Source organism: Natator depressus, chromosome 1 (genome assembly GCF_965152275.1).
Source record: "Natator depressus isolate rNatDep1 chromosome 1, rNatDep2.hap1, whole genome shotgun sequence".
Lineage (NCBI taxonomy): Eukaryota > Metazoa > Chordata > Testudines > Cheloniidae > Natator > Natator depressus.
Window position 1 is genome coordinate 204,623,890 of NC_134234.1, and position 17,329 is coordinate 204,641,218.

The following is a 17,329-nucleotide window of genomic DNA, read 5'->3' on the forward strand; positions in this document are numbered from 1 at the left end:
ATTTTTTTTGACCATTTACAAGTAAACTTAACTCTGTAATAGTTTGTGTTAAAACTAATTTAAAAACAAGTCCTTTAAGAAATTTAGTGCTTGGAGTCAGACCTTTTTCATCCTGAATTATCTTAAAAATGGAATGGTAACTTAAAACTTTTCATATTGTTAAAACTTGTTAGGAACATTAGGTTGTAATTAAGATAGTTATTAATAGCCCTTGTCTTTAACTGTTGTTCTACTCTACAGACAGAGCCAGGTCAACAGCTCAGATTACTTTTAACTGGGGCCATCATGATGTTGGCAGTAACCCTATCAGTTGCTACCCTTCCTAATTTTCATGCTACAGTTCTGTTGGTTGTAGTGAGTCACTGGTATGATGGGCGATTGGACACATGTCAGAAGTTCTCATTGGTAGATTATTTGGCCAAAACTGTCGTTGCTCTGAAAGATTCTGTGATTGCATTTGGGCATCTGTGCTTGAAAGGCTCCCCATAACACTGCACCCTTGGCCCTACTACATACTGTGGCAGGAGGTGGTTAAAGTGCAGACACAAGGGACGGGGCTCCCTGCATCCTCTCTTTGCACAATGCTGGTCTCTAACAGCACTCTTCTTCTCCATCCAGCCCATGCACATCTCCTCACATATGGCCATTTCCCTGGTCCTCTCGGTTCCCTATATTGGTGTTTTCTGGTATTGGAGGAGCTCTGTGGAATGCGGGGGGGGGGTGTGGGGGCAGGGAGAAGCAAGGTCCCAGTGTCTTTGCTTATGCATCAGCTTCCCCCCCCCCCCTCCCCCCACTAGTGCTGGCTCAGTGTGCAGTGGAGCTTAAGGTATGTCTACATTGCAAGTGAAGGTACGTTTAATCTAGCAAACATGGGTAACAGCAGTGTAGATGTAGCGACCTGACTGTATACCTAGGCTTCTTGTCAGGCTTGTATGTGTGTTGCTGCCTCTTCCTGGTGCCCAAGCTACCAAATCATCATTACAGCTGTTACCCACAGGTATATCTACCCATGCTACAATCACAGGGTAGAGGTGCCCTGAGGTAGCCATGCCAAGGAGAACCTTTAATGTGATGGTGTTTTGACAAAAAAACTCCCGTTGATATTAGTGAAAATAGAATTGGGCCTGGAATTAAAGAAAGTAATTGCTAATAATATTTTACTTTATTACAACTAGGGCTGTCGATTAATTGCCGTTAACTCACGCGATTAACTCAAAAAAAATTAATCGCGATTAATTGCACTGTTAAACAATAGAATATCAACTGAAATTTAGTAAATATTTTGGATGTTTTTCTATATTTTCAAATATATCTATTTCAATTACAACACAATACAAAGTGTACAGTGCTCATTTTATATTTATTACAAATATTTGCACTGTAAAAAGATAAAAGAAATTGTATTTTTCAATTCACCTCATACAAGTACTGTAGTGCAATATCTTTATCATGGAAATGTAACTTACAAATGTAGGGTTTTTTGTTGCATAACTGCACTCAAAAATAAAACAATGTAAAACTTTAGAGCCTACAAGTCCACTCATCCTACTTCTTGTTCAGCCAATCGCTAAGAGAAATACGTTCGTTTACATTTACGGGAGATATTGCTGCCCACTTCTTAATTACAGTGTCATCTGAAAGTGAGAACAGGCATTCGCATGGCACTGTTGTAGCTGGCGTTACAAGATGTTTATGTGCCAGATGTGTTAAAAATGCATATGCCTCTTCATGCTTCGGCCATTGTTCCAGAGGACATGTTTCCATGCTGATGGTGTTTGTTTAAAAAATGTGTTAATTAAATTTGTGACTGAACTCCTTGGGGGAGAATTGTATGTCTCCTGCTCTGTTTTACCCGCATTCTGCCATATATTTCATGTTATAGCAGTCTCGGATGATGACCCAACACATGTTCTTTTTAAGAACACTTTCATTGCAATTTTGACAAAATGCAAAGATACCAGTGTGAAATTTCTAAAGATAGCTGCAGCACTCAACCCAAGATTTAAGAATCTGAAGTGCCTTCCAGAATCAGGGATGAGGTGTGGAGCATACTTTCAGAAGTCTTAAAAAGAGCAACACGCTGATGCAGAAACTACAGAACCCAAACCACCAAACAATAAAATCAACCTTCTGCTCGTGGCATCTGACTCATGCCGATGAAAATGAACATGCGTCGGTCTACATTGCTTGGATGGTTATCAAGCAGAACCCGTCATCAGCATGGATGCGTATTCCCCTGGAATGGTGCTTGAAGCATGGAGGGACATATGAATCTCTAGCGCATCTGGCATGAAAATATCTTGTGACACTAGCTACAACAGTGCCATGCATGTGCCTGTTCTCACTTTGAGGTGACATAAACAAGAAGCAGGCAGCATTATCTTCTACAAATGTAAACAAACTTGTTTGTGTGAGCAATTGGCTGAACAAGAAGTAGGACTGATTGGACTTGTAGGCTCTAAAGTTTTACATTGTTTTATTTTTGAATGCAGGGTTTTTTTTGTACATAATTCTACATTTGTAGGTTGAACTTTCATGATAGAGATTGCACTACAGTACTTAGGTAAATTGAAAAATACTATTTCTTTTGATTTTTACAGCACAAATATTTGTAATAAGAAATAAAGCGAGCACTGTACACTTTGTATTCTGTGTTGTAATTGAAATCAATATATTTTAAAATGTAGAAAATGTCCAAAAATATTTAAATAAATGGTATTCTGTTATTGTTTAGCAGCACGATTAATTGCATGATTGATTTTTTTTTAATCACTTGACAATCCTAATTACAACCTGTTACTGCACCCTGTTTCCTTCAAGTAAAGCTGGAAACATGACTCCTCAAGGAGATTTAATTATCTGCGGAATGTGAAGGGGATAGCTGTATTTGATTCTTTGAGCACCTTGCAAATGGAAAAGTCCTAAAACCTCTGATAAGCTAAAATGCAGCTCTGTCTGGTGCATTTAACTTGGCACAGATCATCGTACAGTTCATTAGGACAGGCAGTGAAGAATTTTGTATCAACTGAAAATACAGGGGGAATTTAGGGAGACCCAGTGTTGGAATTTGGCTAGCGCACCAGGCTTGACACCCTTGCCCTTAAAGAAAGCAGAATGGTTTCTCCATTACACTAGGCTGGGGTTTCCATGCTGACTCTAGGAGGTGCCTCCTGATGGATCACCAGCCCATATTTCTGTATTGCTTGTGTTTTGCTGGATTTCTTATCCTGACTCTGCTTAGCTTGTGAGACCTGCTGAGATCCTAGCCTAAATAAATCTGACCTCTGACACCTTGCAGTGTGCTTTACCTTTTGTGTTTCTTACTCTCTTCAAAGCTCACAGTTTTGGCTGAACTCTGGTGACCTTGCCTCATGTCTGGGTGATGTCATTTGTTTTTTTCAGTGGTAAAGACACCTTGGTGAAGTGGTGGGACTTGGATACGCAGCACTGCTTCAAAACCCTGGTTGGACACCGTACTGAGGTAAATAAAATTAAAGATGGAGAGAGGGAGTTAGTTCTGTACAAGTATCCCAGCACACTGGCTGCAAGGCAGCTTCCATTGTTACATCCACACTGCTCAGGATTGGATTTTTTTTAGGTTGTAATCACAGCCCCTGTGAAATATTTGTGGTTGGCTGTTGTGAAGAGGGGACGGGTGAGAAGCCTCGTCTATTTAGGAGGCTTGTATCGCTCTTGCTGGGAGTGATGTTTCCAAACCAGATATCCTTGTGCAGTATCCTACATAGCAGGGGCTTGAGCTCTGTTCTCATTTTTCTATTTAAATTTAAAAATCAAAGAAATTCAGTGCAAGAATCCTGTTACATACAACATTAATGAGGAGACTGAAATCCACTGATGTGATGAATTCCTTGGCCAAAGGCCTAATAGCAGTGCTAACTTTGCCCTTTGTATATTGGCATCTTAGGGCAGGAACATTGTAGGCTATTGCTTGCTATACTGACAGGTTTCAGAGTAGCAGCCGTGTTAGTCTGTATTGGCAAAAAGAAAAGGAGGACTTGTGGCACCTTAGAGACCAACAAATTTATTTGAGCATAAGCGATGAAGTGAGCTGTAGCTCACAAAAGCTTATGCTCACATAAATTTGTTAGTCTCTAAGGTGCCACAAGTCCTCCTTTTGTTTGTTATACTGTCTTTCAGCTAAAAGGTTAACTGCAAAAAGGAAAAATCTGGGTTTTTATTTTATTTTTTAAATAGGTATATAGAGAGAGACCATATTTTCCCCCTGTCGCGCCCCCCACCCCCAACACTCTCCACAAATAAACAAAACCCCAATCAAACCAAAAGACAAGACAAACAAAATCCCCCAGTCCCCTTCAAAGGGATAACACTAAATCTCTATCCTGGAGGGATGTTGTATGGCTAAATTCACTAATGTTGGTGGGGCGTGCTGATACTGTGGTGATGGGAGGCCATATAACTAGACATAAAGACGCTTCTCGGTGTCTTCTCTTTGGCAGGTGTGGGGACTAACCTTTGTGTCACAAGAGAAGCGTCTCATCACTGGCGCTGCAGACAGTGAGCTCAGGGTGTGGAACATCACCTACATCCAGGAGGTAAGAACTGAATGCATCATCTCGGTTGCTTTGCTCGGGACTGGATTGAACTGGAACATGGCAGGACTGAGTGTCTTTCTGGGACATGGTCAATATCCATCCAGGACACTCTCAATGTGGAGCAAATGTTGTTTGATGGCTTTAACTGTATGTTTCTACTGGCTCCCAGCTCTGTTGTAGTTCTGTGCAGACTGCCTTTGTGCGTGTGTGGGAGCTTGTCCCAAGAATGGGGCACTTCTTGCTGCGGGATCAGGCAGAGTGAGAAGCTGGAGGAAATTCTTATCTGGGGATATGCATGGTGACTGCAGACCACTCCTTATCTTTAAATTGGGGTTAGCCAATTAAGCATGAAATGACTGGTGGTCACCCTCCTCTTCACCGCGTGGGTGTGGCTTGTGGAGAGGACAGGTTTTGACATCCAGTGCTTCACTTTGGTCTCAGGAGAAGGCCACTTGGGTTGGGGTGGTGCAACGTGTGCTGGAACTGATGGTCTGCAGGTGGCTTCATTTCGTGCCAGGTACATGCAGCCCTCGGTGTCCCAGCCAGTTGCTGATGGGGACCTTGGCTGGGCAACGTTTGGGAGCCCTGTTTCAGGCTGCATTGTGGGAGCTCTTCTGAAATGGACTGATTCCATTCGATTACTGTCTACACTGTTAGGGTTTCATTTCATAGAGCATCTTTCATCCTGGCTGTTCTCCTGAGCAGTTCCGAATGAAAGCTGTGACAGTGTTAAATGGCTGGAAGGAATCGAGATGTAGGTGGGGGAGAAGCCAGGGTGTGCTAAGGATATTTCTTTCCTTTGTCTGCTACAAGCAGGCAACAGACCCTAATGAGCCAGAATCCAAGAAAAGCAAAGGGTCTCCAGCTAAAGCAGAAGAGACCTTGGAAGTGGATGAGACCTCAGACCTGGATGAGACACCGGAGGAGGTAACCCTTTTCCCCACCCTGGTGAAGTGGTGCAGGTTCACAGGGTTTTGTGCTGTCAGTGAGGGTAGATACACAGCTCAAATAACGAAATAGGGGTTCGAGGACAGACCTGGTTACCTAGCTGACACTTGCCTCACTCTGATGGCTTTGTGCCCTGGGGATGATCTCTAGCGCTTCTAGAGAAGACACCATGACCCATAATCAAGGAATCACACCAGTGTGTTCTACGTTCCTGAGGAACAATCTCTGACACTTCCCCAAATACCCACAAAATAGCAGCAGGAACCTGTGCTTGTATTTGCTGGTAACCTGTGCCAAAGAAATCCCCAATGTAAGCATATTGGTGGGTCTCTAGAAAGGGTTGGCGTTGCTTGTTCCTTGTAGGAAAGGGACCTCAGTAAAATGGTCACTTTCCACTTGCCTCCGTTCAGTGCTGAAACTGATTCACCTAGGACTTATTAACAGTACCCTATGTCATAACCAGGTATCCTGGTTTTCTGTGATTAAAAAAAACCCCATAAAAATCTCAAAAAAAAGAAAAGAAAAGAGTACTTGTGGCACCTTAGAGACTAACAAATTTATTTGAGCATAAGCTTTCGTGAGCTACAGCTCACTTCATCGGATGCATTCAGGGGAAAATACAGTGGGGAGATTTATATACACAGAGAACATGAAACATACCATACACACTGTAAGGAGAGTGATCAGGTAAGGTGAGCTATTACCAGCAGGAGGGCAGGGGGGAAAAAACCTTTTGTAGTGATAATCAAGGTGGGCCATTTCCAGCAGTTGACAAGAAGGTCTGAGGAACGGTGGGGGGGAATAAACATGGGGAAATAGTTTTACTTTGTGTAATGACCCATCCACTCCCAGTCTTTTATTCAAGCCTAAATTAATTGTATCCAGTTTGCAAATTAATTCCAATTCAGCAGTCTCTCATTGGAGTCTGTTTTTGAAGTTTTTTTGTTGAAGAATTGCCACTTTTAGGCCTGTAATTGAGTGACCAAAGAGATTGAAGTGTTCTCCAACTGGTTTTACTCCTTTTCTTTTTGCGGATACAGATTAACACGGCTGCTACTCTGAAACCTGTCATAAAAATCTCCGTTTCCCCACAATTAAAATGGAATGCTGAACTTTAGTTTCCCTAGCCATGATATATATATAGGTATCAGTTGAACACAGTGTTTTATTGATATACAGTAGAATCCTGTTTATCCAAGCCTCCGTTATCTGGCTCTCCATATTAACTGAACCATCAGGGGTAGCCTGCGGCAGGGCTCCTGTGGTCCGAGCCCCACCTTAAAATAAGGGATAGAAAGCTCTTTGCCAATCCTCCTGGTTATCCCAATTTTTGATTATCTGGTCCCAGTCCCAATTAGATCAGCTATATGCGGTTCCACTGTAAATTTAAAGCGCATTCAAAAAATCAACTACAAGAGGGGGAAGTTGCAGGCATTGAATAAGTGTCACTGGTACTTTCAGTAACATTGATTAATAGTTAATGCATACATGTTTTTATTTTTTCACAAAATGTAAAAACTAAAGATTCTCTGTAAAAACACAAATTCCACATTTTTCCGAGAGAAATGGATTTCGAGGATCCCTTGTCATAAGGGTCTCAGAGAGTGGTGCTGCCATGTTTAGAATCAGCTCCTATTGTGGAAGCCACTTCCACTTAGGTCAATCCGCACCTGAAAGCCTTTCACTAAATTCCTCCTCTCTGGATCACTCACTCACCTGCTGGCACTTCCAGAATCCTTTGAAGATTTCAGCTTCACTCATTCAGTTACAGCTAGACACGCAGCCTTAACAACTGTTCCTTATGTCCTTCCTTCAGGAAGTTTCTCTGCCTCTATTTTTAAGCAGGTAATTAAATGATCTCTCTCCCCCACATTCCTCATCTCTCTCCTGCAATAGGAACTAAAAGCTGGTGCCTTAATTTTATAAAAGTTCAGATAAATGCCCTTCCAGTTAGTGAGATGCATGTTTCAGTCCATGAAAGAAAGTTGGTTCTCAGCTGCAATGCAAGAAACATAAGTTAAATTTGTGCCTGACACAAATGTTTGTTTGCTGTTAGTTCCCACCCTCTTTGCTGGTGCAGATTCCTTGTCTCTTTTGGATGCTAGTCAGATGTTGTAGACTCTGCCCTTTCATTGTTGTATCTAAAGACTTGCTTGACCTTTCAGACTACAATTGTTTTCCCTTTCTGTATCCTTGTAGCGCCTCCTGAGGTGCAAAAAAGCTGGCTCCATCATGCGGGAAGGAAGAGACCGAGTAGTTACTCTCGCCACTGACCGGACAGGCAGGATCCTAGCCTGCCATGTAAGTAATATGCTTTGGGGCCTTTGGCTAGTGGGCTACAGAGGAGGTTCTGTTGTGCGTCTCAGGGACTCTCCACTGCAGCAGCTTCTTAGGCGACTTGCTGCTGGTACTAACGCTGTGAATCTGTCTCCAGGGAACAGACTCTGTTCTGGAAGTCTTTTGTGTCCTTACTGAGGATGAAATTTGCAAGAAAATGGAAAAGAAAATGAGAAAAACAAAGAAAAAAACCAAGTAAGCTTTGTTTTTCTAAGTTGATGATGTCCACATGCTGAGACTTGACAAAAGGCCCATCCAGTGAGAGGGTGGAATGAATGAATCATGAACCGTTTGCAGTTAGTCTGCTGTTAACGTGTTTGTCTTCCTGGCTTGTTGGTGCTGGTGTGAGCCAGGTTGTTCTCTGTTCCCAGTAATTGCGAGAAAATCACCTTCCATCTGATTCTCTTGCAAGAAGTGAATGGGATGAGGGAATAGACAGAATTCTCCTGGTAAAGCCCCACGTGTACATCACCATCTATGACTCAGGAGATTTGAAAGCTGGTGGTGCTAGGCTGAGTAACCAGAGTCACTTTGACATCTACAGATCATGAGCCTCGGGGTGGTATGTGCCAGGTTCAGATTGGGGCAAACTGTCTTTTAGCGGACAGCCTTTTATTATAAGTCTATATTATGCTTCTCCAGTGTCCATCATTCATACATCCCCTAGTGTCTAACAGGTTCCCCACAATAGCCGTGGGAGATAGGTGAATGTTAGTTCACTTCATGGGAAATCTGAGGCACACCAAGGATACATCTATTTATATTTTGGTAGTGCCTAATTAGAATTAGGAGTTAGGACCCCATTTTTCTGAGCTATGTACAGACACGGAACAAAACAATGATCCTTGCTGCTGAGAGCTTTCAGCCTGTTGGCTTGTCTACACTTGAATGTTAACTTGGATTAAGGTAGGGTGTGAATTTAAAGCACAAGAGCCATTCAGGAATAACTCCATGTGTGGACAAGCCCTAAGTACATGGGTGGGGAGGGATGCAATTAAGTTGGTGTCTTGAACAAATTTCAACAGTGATATCTACTTTCTACCTCCCTGAATTGCCCTTGTGGTTTCAGTTAGAGTATTCTCTTGCACTCCCTGTCCTAAACCTGTGGCTTTTTGTTGTTCTCCAATAAACAATTTCACCTTAGGAGTAGGTGGATTCTCCTCACTGAATAGCAGGGTGTGGTTTGATAGCCATCTTAATAAGACGGTTTAGGATCATTATTCTCTAACTTTGCAGCAAGAGTCCTGAGGTTTCTTCAGGACTGCCAGCAGCGTTGTTGGCCGTCAAGGTCTGCACTGAAGAGCAGTGCACCTCCACTAGAACAGCACGTCTGTGTCAGCACTGGATAAGGGTCCAGCTAGTTTCATTTGTAGAGGGGTTGCAGTTAGTTTGTTCGTTCTTTTTTGGGGGGGGAGGGAGTGCGCACGGGGTGGGGTGGAATGTGTCTGTACATTTCTGCCCCGTGTTAGCCTGTGACTGGACTGGCAGTGACTGGTAACTTGATTCCAAGTGGTTGTCTGACCTTTCTAGACAGAAGTCTGAGGAGGAGGAAGAGGAGCCTGAAGGAAGCGTTGAGATGAGTCTTCAAGAAGAGATTCAGCGAGTCACTAGCATCAAAGCTTCTGCTAAAATCAAGTGAGTGCAAATCCCTGTCCTGGGGTCATGGCTGCAGCTCAGGCACCCAGTGCGGGGGCCATGACTCAGGGAGAGTTTGTATTTTACAAAGGTGGCTCTTCTGCAAAGATGAGAAGCTGAGACTCCATAGAACTTAGAGCTGGGGAGAGGCCTGCAGGGTCCCAGCTAGTCCATTTCCACCCCGATATCTCTCTAATGTCTTCACACCCCTTCCATCAAGATTGTTCCCTGCAAGGGATTCTCTAGGACCGTGATTCCCAAACTTTTGTATTGGTGACCCCTTTCACATAGCAAGCCTCTGAGTGCAACTTCCCTCTTATAAATTAAAAACACTTTTTTAAATATATTGAACACCATTAAATGCTGGAGGCAAAGCAGGGTTTGGGGTGGAGGCTGACAGCTTGCAACCCCCCATGTAATAAACTCGCAACCTCCTGAGGGGTCCCGACCCCCAGTTTGAGAACCCCTGCTCTAGGGGCTTGCCTCCTCTAGTTTTAAATGATCGGTCCTATGGGGCTTCTACTGCTGCCTTTGTTAGGCTATTCCATTGCCGACTGCCTCTCCTATCAGGAAGTTGTTCTTGGTGTTTTCCTTTAGTTTGTTTCATCTTGTGTCTCCTAATTATGACCCTGATCTCTCTGTGTCCATTTAAACAGGTCATTTGACTTGATTCTGTCTCCGAAAGGAGAGCTGAAGGCCACCTTACTGCTTCAGAACAACACCATTGAGTCATACATCCTCAACCCATCAGCACAGGTCCCCCAAGTTGTCCGTGCATCCAAGATAACCATTGGAGGTCACCGCAGTGATGTCAGGACACTGGCTTTTAGCTCCGACAACATTGCCATCCTCTCGGCTGCTGCTGAATCTGTTAAGATCTGGAACAGGTGTGTGTTCTGATTCTGTAAATTCCTCTTTGTCCGCCAAGTGTCCTTCTCCCAGAGCTTGTGGCTGTTCAGGCAAGAGGGGAGAATGGGAAATGGTAGTGGGGAATGATCCCAAGGAATACAAAGTGATAAATGGAATAGAGAAGGTAGATGGGGCACTCTGTTTACTCTTTCTCATTATACAAGGACAAGGGGATACTACTTTCGTGAAACTGAAAGGCAAGAAATTAAAAATGCATTTCTAACCGGGGGAACTCATTACCACTACATATCATGAGGCTAAGAATTTAATGGGGTATATAAAAGGTCAGCTCTTTGGATATTGAGGACATCTACAGTCATGGAATCAAAGAAATGTAGGGCTAGAAGTCACCTCAAGAGGTCATCAAGTCCAGCCCTTTGTGTAGATCCAGGACCAAGTAAACCTAGACCATCCCTGACAAGTGTTTGTCCAGCCTGTTCCTGAAAACCTCCAGTGATGAGGATTCTACAATCTCCCTTACAAGCTTGTTCCAGAACCTACTGACCTTTATTGTTAGAAAGGGTTTTTTTTTGGTTAATATTTAACCGAAATTTCCCTTGCTGCAGATTAAGCCCATTACTACTTGTCCTACCTTCAGTGGACATGGAGAGCAATTGGTCACCATCTTAATTGATAATAGTGCTTGACATATCTGAAGACTGTTATCAGGTCCCCCTTCAGTTGTCTTTTCTCAAGACAAAACAGGCTGCTTTTTCTAACCTTTCCTCACAGGTCAGGTCGAAAGCTTTTATCGCTTTCATTGCTGTCCTCTGGACTCTTTTTCCAATTATCCACATCTTTCCTTAAGTGTGATGCCCAGTACTAGACAGAGGACTCCAGCTGAGGCCTCACCAGTGTCGAATAGAGGGGACAGTTAGCTCCCATGTCTTACGTACAACACTCCTGTTAATACAGCCCAGAATGACATTTGCCTTTTTCGCATCTGCATCACATTGTTGGCTCGTATTTAATTTGTGAACCACTATAACCCTCAGATCCTTTTCAACAGTACTACCACCTAGCTAGTTATTCCCCATTTTGATTTTTCCTTCCTAAGTGTAGTACTTTGTTGAATTTCATCTTGTTGATTTCAGACCAATTCTCTAATTTGTTAACTTTGTTTTGAATTCTAATCCTGTCCTCCAGAGTGCTTGCAACCCCTCCTAGTTTGGTGTCATCTGCAGATTTTATAGGTGTTCACTCCATTCCATTAGCCAAGTCATTAATGAAAATATTGAATAGGACTGACCCCTGTGGGACTCCACTAGATACTCTCTGTCTGATAGCCAACCATTGATAACTACTCTGAGTATGGTCTTTCAATTTTTTTCTTAGTGTATGCACAACATTCTTCATGTGGCACATGACCAGTATCCATCACCGAATTTAGTCCGTGGTTGGATCATTAGCTTCCCTGGCCCGATCAGTTTTGGACCCACCTTCTACTAATTTCATCTCGACCACATGTCACTAGTCTGCTTGTGAGAATGTCATGTGGGACTGTATCAAAGGCATTACTAAAATCCAGTTGTGTCATGTCTATAGCTTCCCCCCATCCACTAGGCCAGTAACCCTGTCAGGGAAGGAAATTAGGGTGGTTTGGAATGATTTATTCTTGATAAATCCATGCTGGCTATTCTTTATAACCCTATTATTCTGTAAGTGCTTACAAATGTGATTGTTTAATAATTCGTTCCAGTATCTTTCCAGGTATCAAACTTATGCTGACTGGTCTATAATTCTCTGGATTCCCTTTTAAATATAAGTACTATATTGGCCCTTCTCCAGTACTCTGGGACCTCATGAGTTCTCAGAGATAACTGCTAACAGTTCTGAGATTGCTTCAGCTTGTTCCTTAAGTACCCTACAATGAATTTCATCAGGCACTGTTGACTTGAATACATTTTATTTATCTAAAACAGCATACTGGGCTAGATGGACCATTGGTCTAACCCATATGGCCGTTCTTATGTTCTAAATATTTTTAACGTATTCTTTGCCTATTTTGGTTTACATTTATTTCCCCTTGTTAATATTTATTGTGTTGAGATTCTGGCACCATTAATCTTTTTAGTGAAGTGTGAAGCAAAATAGGTGTTAAACACCTCAGTCTTTTTAATGCCATCAGTTATTAGTTCCCCTGCCCTGCTAAGTAGGAGACCTAAACTTTCTTTCATCTTTCTCTTGTTCCTAATGTATTTAAGGAACCTCTTCTAATTGCCTTTTATGTCCCTTACTAGGTGTAACTCATTTTGTTCCTTAGACTTCCTGATTTTGTCCCTACATGCTTGTGCCGTTCTTTTTGTACTACTCCTTAGCAATTCATCCATATTTCCACATTTTGTAGGATTCCTTTTTGATTTTCAGGTCGCTGATGGAGCCATATTGGCCTCCTACTATTGTTCCTATTTATCCTTTGCATTGGGAGAGTTTACAGTTGTGCCTTTAATATTGTTTCCTTGAGAAACGGCTAACTCTCCCAAACTCTGTTATCACTTAGATTTTCTTCCCATGGCATCTTATCTACCAGCTCTCTGAGGCTGTTCAAGTCTGCTTTGTCCTTGTTCTGCTGCTCTCACTGATTCCTTGCCTTGGAATAATATAATCTATTATTTCACGATCACTTTCACTGAAATTGGCTTCCATCTTCAGATTTGCAATCAATTCCTTCCTGTTGGTCAGAATCAAGTCTAAAATGGCTGCCCTTCTGGTTACTACTTCCATTTTCTGAAACAAAAAGTTGTCCCCTATACATTCCACCTGCTGTTTGGAAATTGTGTTTTGTCATATTACTTCTCCAACAGATATCTGGGTAGTTAAAGTCCCCCATTACTACCAGATCTTGTGTTTTGGATATTTCTGTTCTAGAAATGCCTCATCCACTTCTTCCAGATTTGGTGGTCTAAAGTAGAGCCCTTTAAGTCACCCTTATTTTTTTCCCCCTTTTATCTTTACCCAGAGACTTTGCCTCTCACCTCCTTCTGGACCTCAGAACAAGTGTATTTATTCTTGATGTATAATTAACATAGTCTTCCCTTTTTTCCCCCCCATCTGTCCTTCCTGAACAAGCTGTACCCTTCTATACCAATATTGCAGTGATAAGATTTATCCCACCAAGTCTCTGTGATGCAATTAAGTAATCATTTAGCTTATGTATTAATACTTCCAGTTCTTCCTGTTTGTTCCCCATACTCCTTGCATTTGTGTAAGGACATCTAAGATGTTGAACAGATTCCCCCACTGATTTCCCTCTTGTTGCTCCTATGACTCTTTTGTAATTTTTCATGTCTCCCCACCCAACATCCAGCCCTCTTAAGGTTGCCCTTCTTTATGCTCACCTGTAGGCGATTGTCACCTACCCCCTTTGAACCTAGTTTAAAGGCTTCCTTACTAGGTTGGTGAGTCAGCATGCGGAGATACTTGGGTCAGGTGGACCCCATCTCTTCCCAGTAGTCGTCCTCCCCGGAACAGCATCCAGTGGTGAAGGAAGCCAAAGCCCTCCCCTCAACACCATCTGCACAGCCCTGCATTCCTCTCCAGACTGTGCATGTCCATGCCTGGGCCTTTACCCTCAACTGGGAAGAAGGACAAGAACAACCTCTGGGACCTCATCTCCTTCACCCTTGCTCCCAAAGCACTGTAATCACAGCTGATCTGCTCAGGGTCATACCTGGCAATATCATTAGGGCCCAGATGGATGAGCAGCATGGGTTAGTGGTCAGAGGGACGGATGATCCTCAGCAGTCTTTCCGTTGCATTTCGGATGTGGGCTCGACCAGTCTCCTTCCTGTAGCGTAGCCAGTTCTCTTTCCTCTTCTGGTGCTGCTGTAGTTATCTGAGGTTGTCTAGCATCCTCCATCCTGGATGTGTCTGTGTGCATCCTGTCGATGAAGTCCTTGCCACCTCTTGCAGCTCTTTTACCAGCTTCCTGAGGGACTCCACCAACAGACACTTCTCGTACCAGGTGGTTCTCCCTGCCTGGCTTTCTTTGGTGGGGATATGCAGGCGGCATTCCCAGCAAGTCAAGACCAGAACCTGTGTTGAAGTTTCCGGGGTCAGGATGCCTGTCTCGTGGAGTGTTCCAAGAGGTGCAGGCAGAGGAAGGGCTAGCAGTGGTGTTGCTGACGTGCTGTTTTCCTCCAATTGCGGGCTCTTTCTTATAGAGTACCTGCCAGTTGTGGGGTGAAAAAAATCACATGTGCTGATTATTTTTCCATGTGGGATTCTAATCCTGTGTTTTCTGACATAAACCAACCACTAACTGCGGGGGGCTAGGGAGAAACTTCACCCATGGACATAGCCTTGGGTTTTCTTGTACCTTCTCTGAAGTATCTGATGCCAGCCACTGTTGGAGAAAGGACATTGGACTGTTTGGGTCACTGTTCTAACCCACAATGCTATTGCAGAGCTCTCTCACCATCACTGACTCCTCAAATGCTACTCCCCTGGGACATGGCTATCCTCTGAGAACTCCTCCCACCCTGCTCCCCCCTCTCTGAGCCAGCAGTTTTCAGTTATTTTGTGAGGGAGAGGTAGCAATCTCCCAGTTCTCTCTCTCATATAGGGAGAAGGTTTGGGGATCCCATAGATTTTCTGTTTGGATCTAGCATCATAGAGGTACTTGGGTGGGCAGTTAACCTTCCTATGGGCTAAACTGTGCACTGAGGCTTTGATTCTACGTGGCACTTGTCCTACCCCAGCCAGTGCAATCTCTCACAAGCCTGCTGGGCTCAGCATGTGCCCTGCCAGGCTCATAATACCCCACAGTTTGGTACTCCTTCCTGGCAGAAGTACCCTGTTGCTGCCTTGGGCTGTTCTCTGTCCCTCTTGACAAGAATGAGCTGGGGGCTGACTGTGTTCCCAGTTGGCTTATAGGGAAACCTTTTCAGTGCTGTGCTGGGGTAGCAGCATTCGAGCTGGAGGGCCAGGCTCTGAGATGGATTTGTCCCCCTCAGTGGTGTTGTAATCTCTGGCCTCCTGTACAGTGCATGAGAGAGAGGCCAATTGGTATGAAAGGCCTTTTAGCAACACAGCTCATTTAAAGGGGCAAGGTCTGTACACAACGATGGAATCTCGCATGCTGCTTGTACCCACAGGTCGACCCTGCAGTGTATCCGGACCATGGGGTGTGAATATGCGCTCTGCTCACTCTTCGTCCCGGGAGATCGGCAGGTCATCATAGGAACTAAGGTAACTGGCTCCCTCCTGGAGCTCCCCTTGAGACCCAGCCCCTGCCTAGGCTAGGGTAGTGGTTTTCAAACTGTGGGTTGCGACCCAGTACTGGGTCGTGAAATGGAAGGCACTGGGTCACGATGGCTCTGGTCAGCACCACTGACCGGGCCATTAAAAGACCTGGTCGGCGGTGCTGCCCAGCTAAGGCAGGCTAGTCCCTACCTGTTCTGACACCGCACTGCGCCCTGGAAGCAGCCAGCAGCAGGTCCAGCTCCTACATGGGGGGGCCACGGGGCTTCGTGCGCAGCCCCCGCCCCGAGCACTGGCTCTGCACTCCCATTGGCTGGTTCCCGGAAGGAAGCCTGCCTTAGCACCCCTGCTGCGCTGCTGCCTAGGAGCTGCCCGAGGTAAGACGGCACCCCAACTCTCTGCCCCAGCCCTGAGCCTCCTCCCCCCAACCCAGAGCCCCTTCCTGTACCCCAAACCTCTCATCCCTGGCCCCACCCCAGAGCCCTGACCCCCTCCCGCACCCCAACCCCCTGCCCTAGCCCTGAGCCCCCCCAAACTCGGAGCCCCCTCCTGCATTCCAAACTCCTCATCACCGCAGCCCTCATCCCCAGCTCCGTTGGGTCGTGGGGATCAACAATTTTCTTCAACTGGGTCATTAGAAAAAAAGTTTGAAAACCACTGGGCTAGGGAACCTTCCTAAAAACTTCCACCATTGCTAGTACTGGTTCAGCTCCACTTGTGTTAGCAACGCTGGCAGCCTTAATGAAAATGGGCTGTCCCTGGTGATCTTACCACTGCCCTGTAGCCCTTTTCAGAGCATGTCTGATTCACTTAGTGCTGAAAGTGCCTGTGGCAGTTGGTGCCCTTTCTGCCCTAGGTGTAGCTCGTGTGGGTTGAGCTGGCTGGTGTTAGCAATGGTGGGATGTTTTTGAAAATGTCCCTAGTGTAAACAGGGTCCTTGGTGATTGGCTGTGTCTAGTGCCCATTTACTGCTTTGCGGGCCGAGACGGGAGTGCAGCAGGTCAGGAGTGAGGTGTATCAGTAGAGCTGCGTGTAGAGTTTCCAGGCCAGGGACAGCTGGGGATGCTGCAGGTCAGAAATATGTCCTCTGTGCTGAGTCCATAGATGGAGCTGGTGCATTTCTCCAGTAGGATTCTGCCTTGGCACCAGGATGTTCCCCTCACACTTCATTTTGATCTGAGAGCTCCCATGTTCCCCCTCCCTGTTATGTCTCTTTAATTTAGCTGGGCTCCTCTCCTACTGGCTACCTTGTTCTCCACTGGGATCCTTGCTCCTTTAATCACAAATCCTTCTGTCTCTGGGACTCTATGCTTCAAGTTATCACACCTTGTTTGCGGCTCAGGCCTGCAGACTGGGCTTTGGACCTGTTCACTGCATCTCAACCTGTCTTGGCATGTACTAGAGACAGAATAAAGTTGCTGACTTGCTCTCTGTTAATTTGTCTCCCCAGACAGGGAAGCTGCAGCTGTATGATTTGGCCTCTGGGAGTCTGCTGGAGACACTTGCAGCGCACGATGGGGCCCTGTGGTCCATCTCTCTTTCACCCGACCAGGTAACTTTCTTTTAGTGGTAGGTCTGCGCTGCTCTCAGGAAGCCTGTGTCTCAGGGGTGGCTTTGAGGATGCAGAAGTTGGCATTGCAGGGTTTTGATGTGGGGGGTGTTTCTCACCTCCGCACTTTTGTTCGGCATTATAAAACATTCTGCTGTTCAGTTCTGCACACCTA

At 44.8% G+C, this 17,329-nt stretch overlaps 1 protein-coding gene across 2 annotated transcripts in view; it reads left to right on the plus strand.

The window, feature by feature from the left end:
- WDR3 (WD repeat domain 3) overlaps positions 1-17,329 on the plus strand; it is a 40,629-nt gene that overhangs the window by 8,859 nt on the left and 14,441 nt on the right. Inside the window, exons 5-13 of one of the 2 annotated variants that reach the window (XM_074975158.1) lie at positions 3,403-3,481; positions 4,479-4,574; positions 5,388-5,501; positions 7,722-7,823; positions 7,957-8,054; positions 9,390-9,494; positions 10,151-10,381; positions 15,500-15,593; positions 17,056-17,157. In XM_074975158.1, the coding sequence (XP_074831259.1) occupies positions 3,403-3,481; positions 4,479-4,574; positions 5,388-5,501; positions 7,722-7,823; positions 7,957-8,054; positions 9,390-9,494; positions 10,151-10,381; positions 15,500-15,593; positions 17,056-17,157 (1,021 nt within the window). The remainder of the gene's footprint in view (positions 1-3,402; positions 3,482-4,478; positions 4,575-5,387; positions 5,502-7,721; positions 7,824-7,956; positions 8,055-9,389; positions 9,495-10,150; positions 10,382-15,499; positions 15,594-17,055; positions 17,158-17,329) is intronic. The other variant, XM_074975167.1, reaches the window with a different exon arrangement.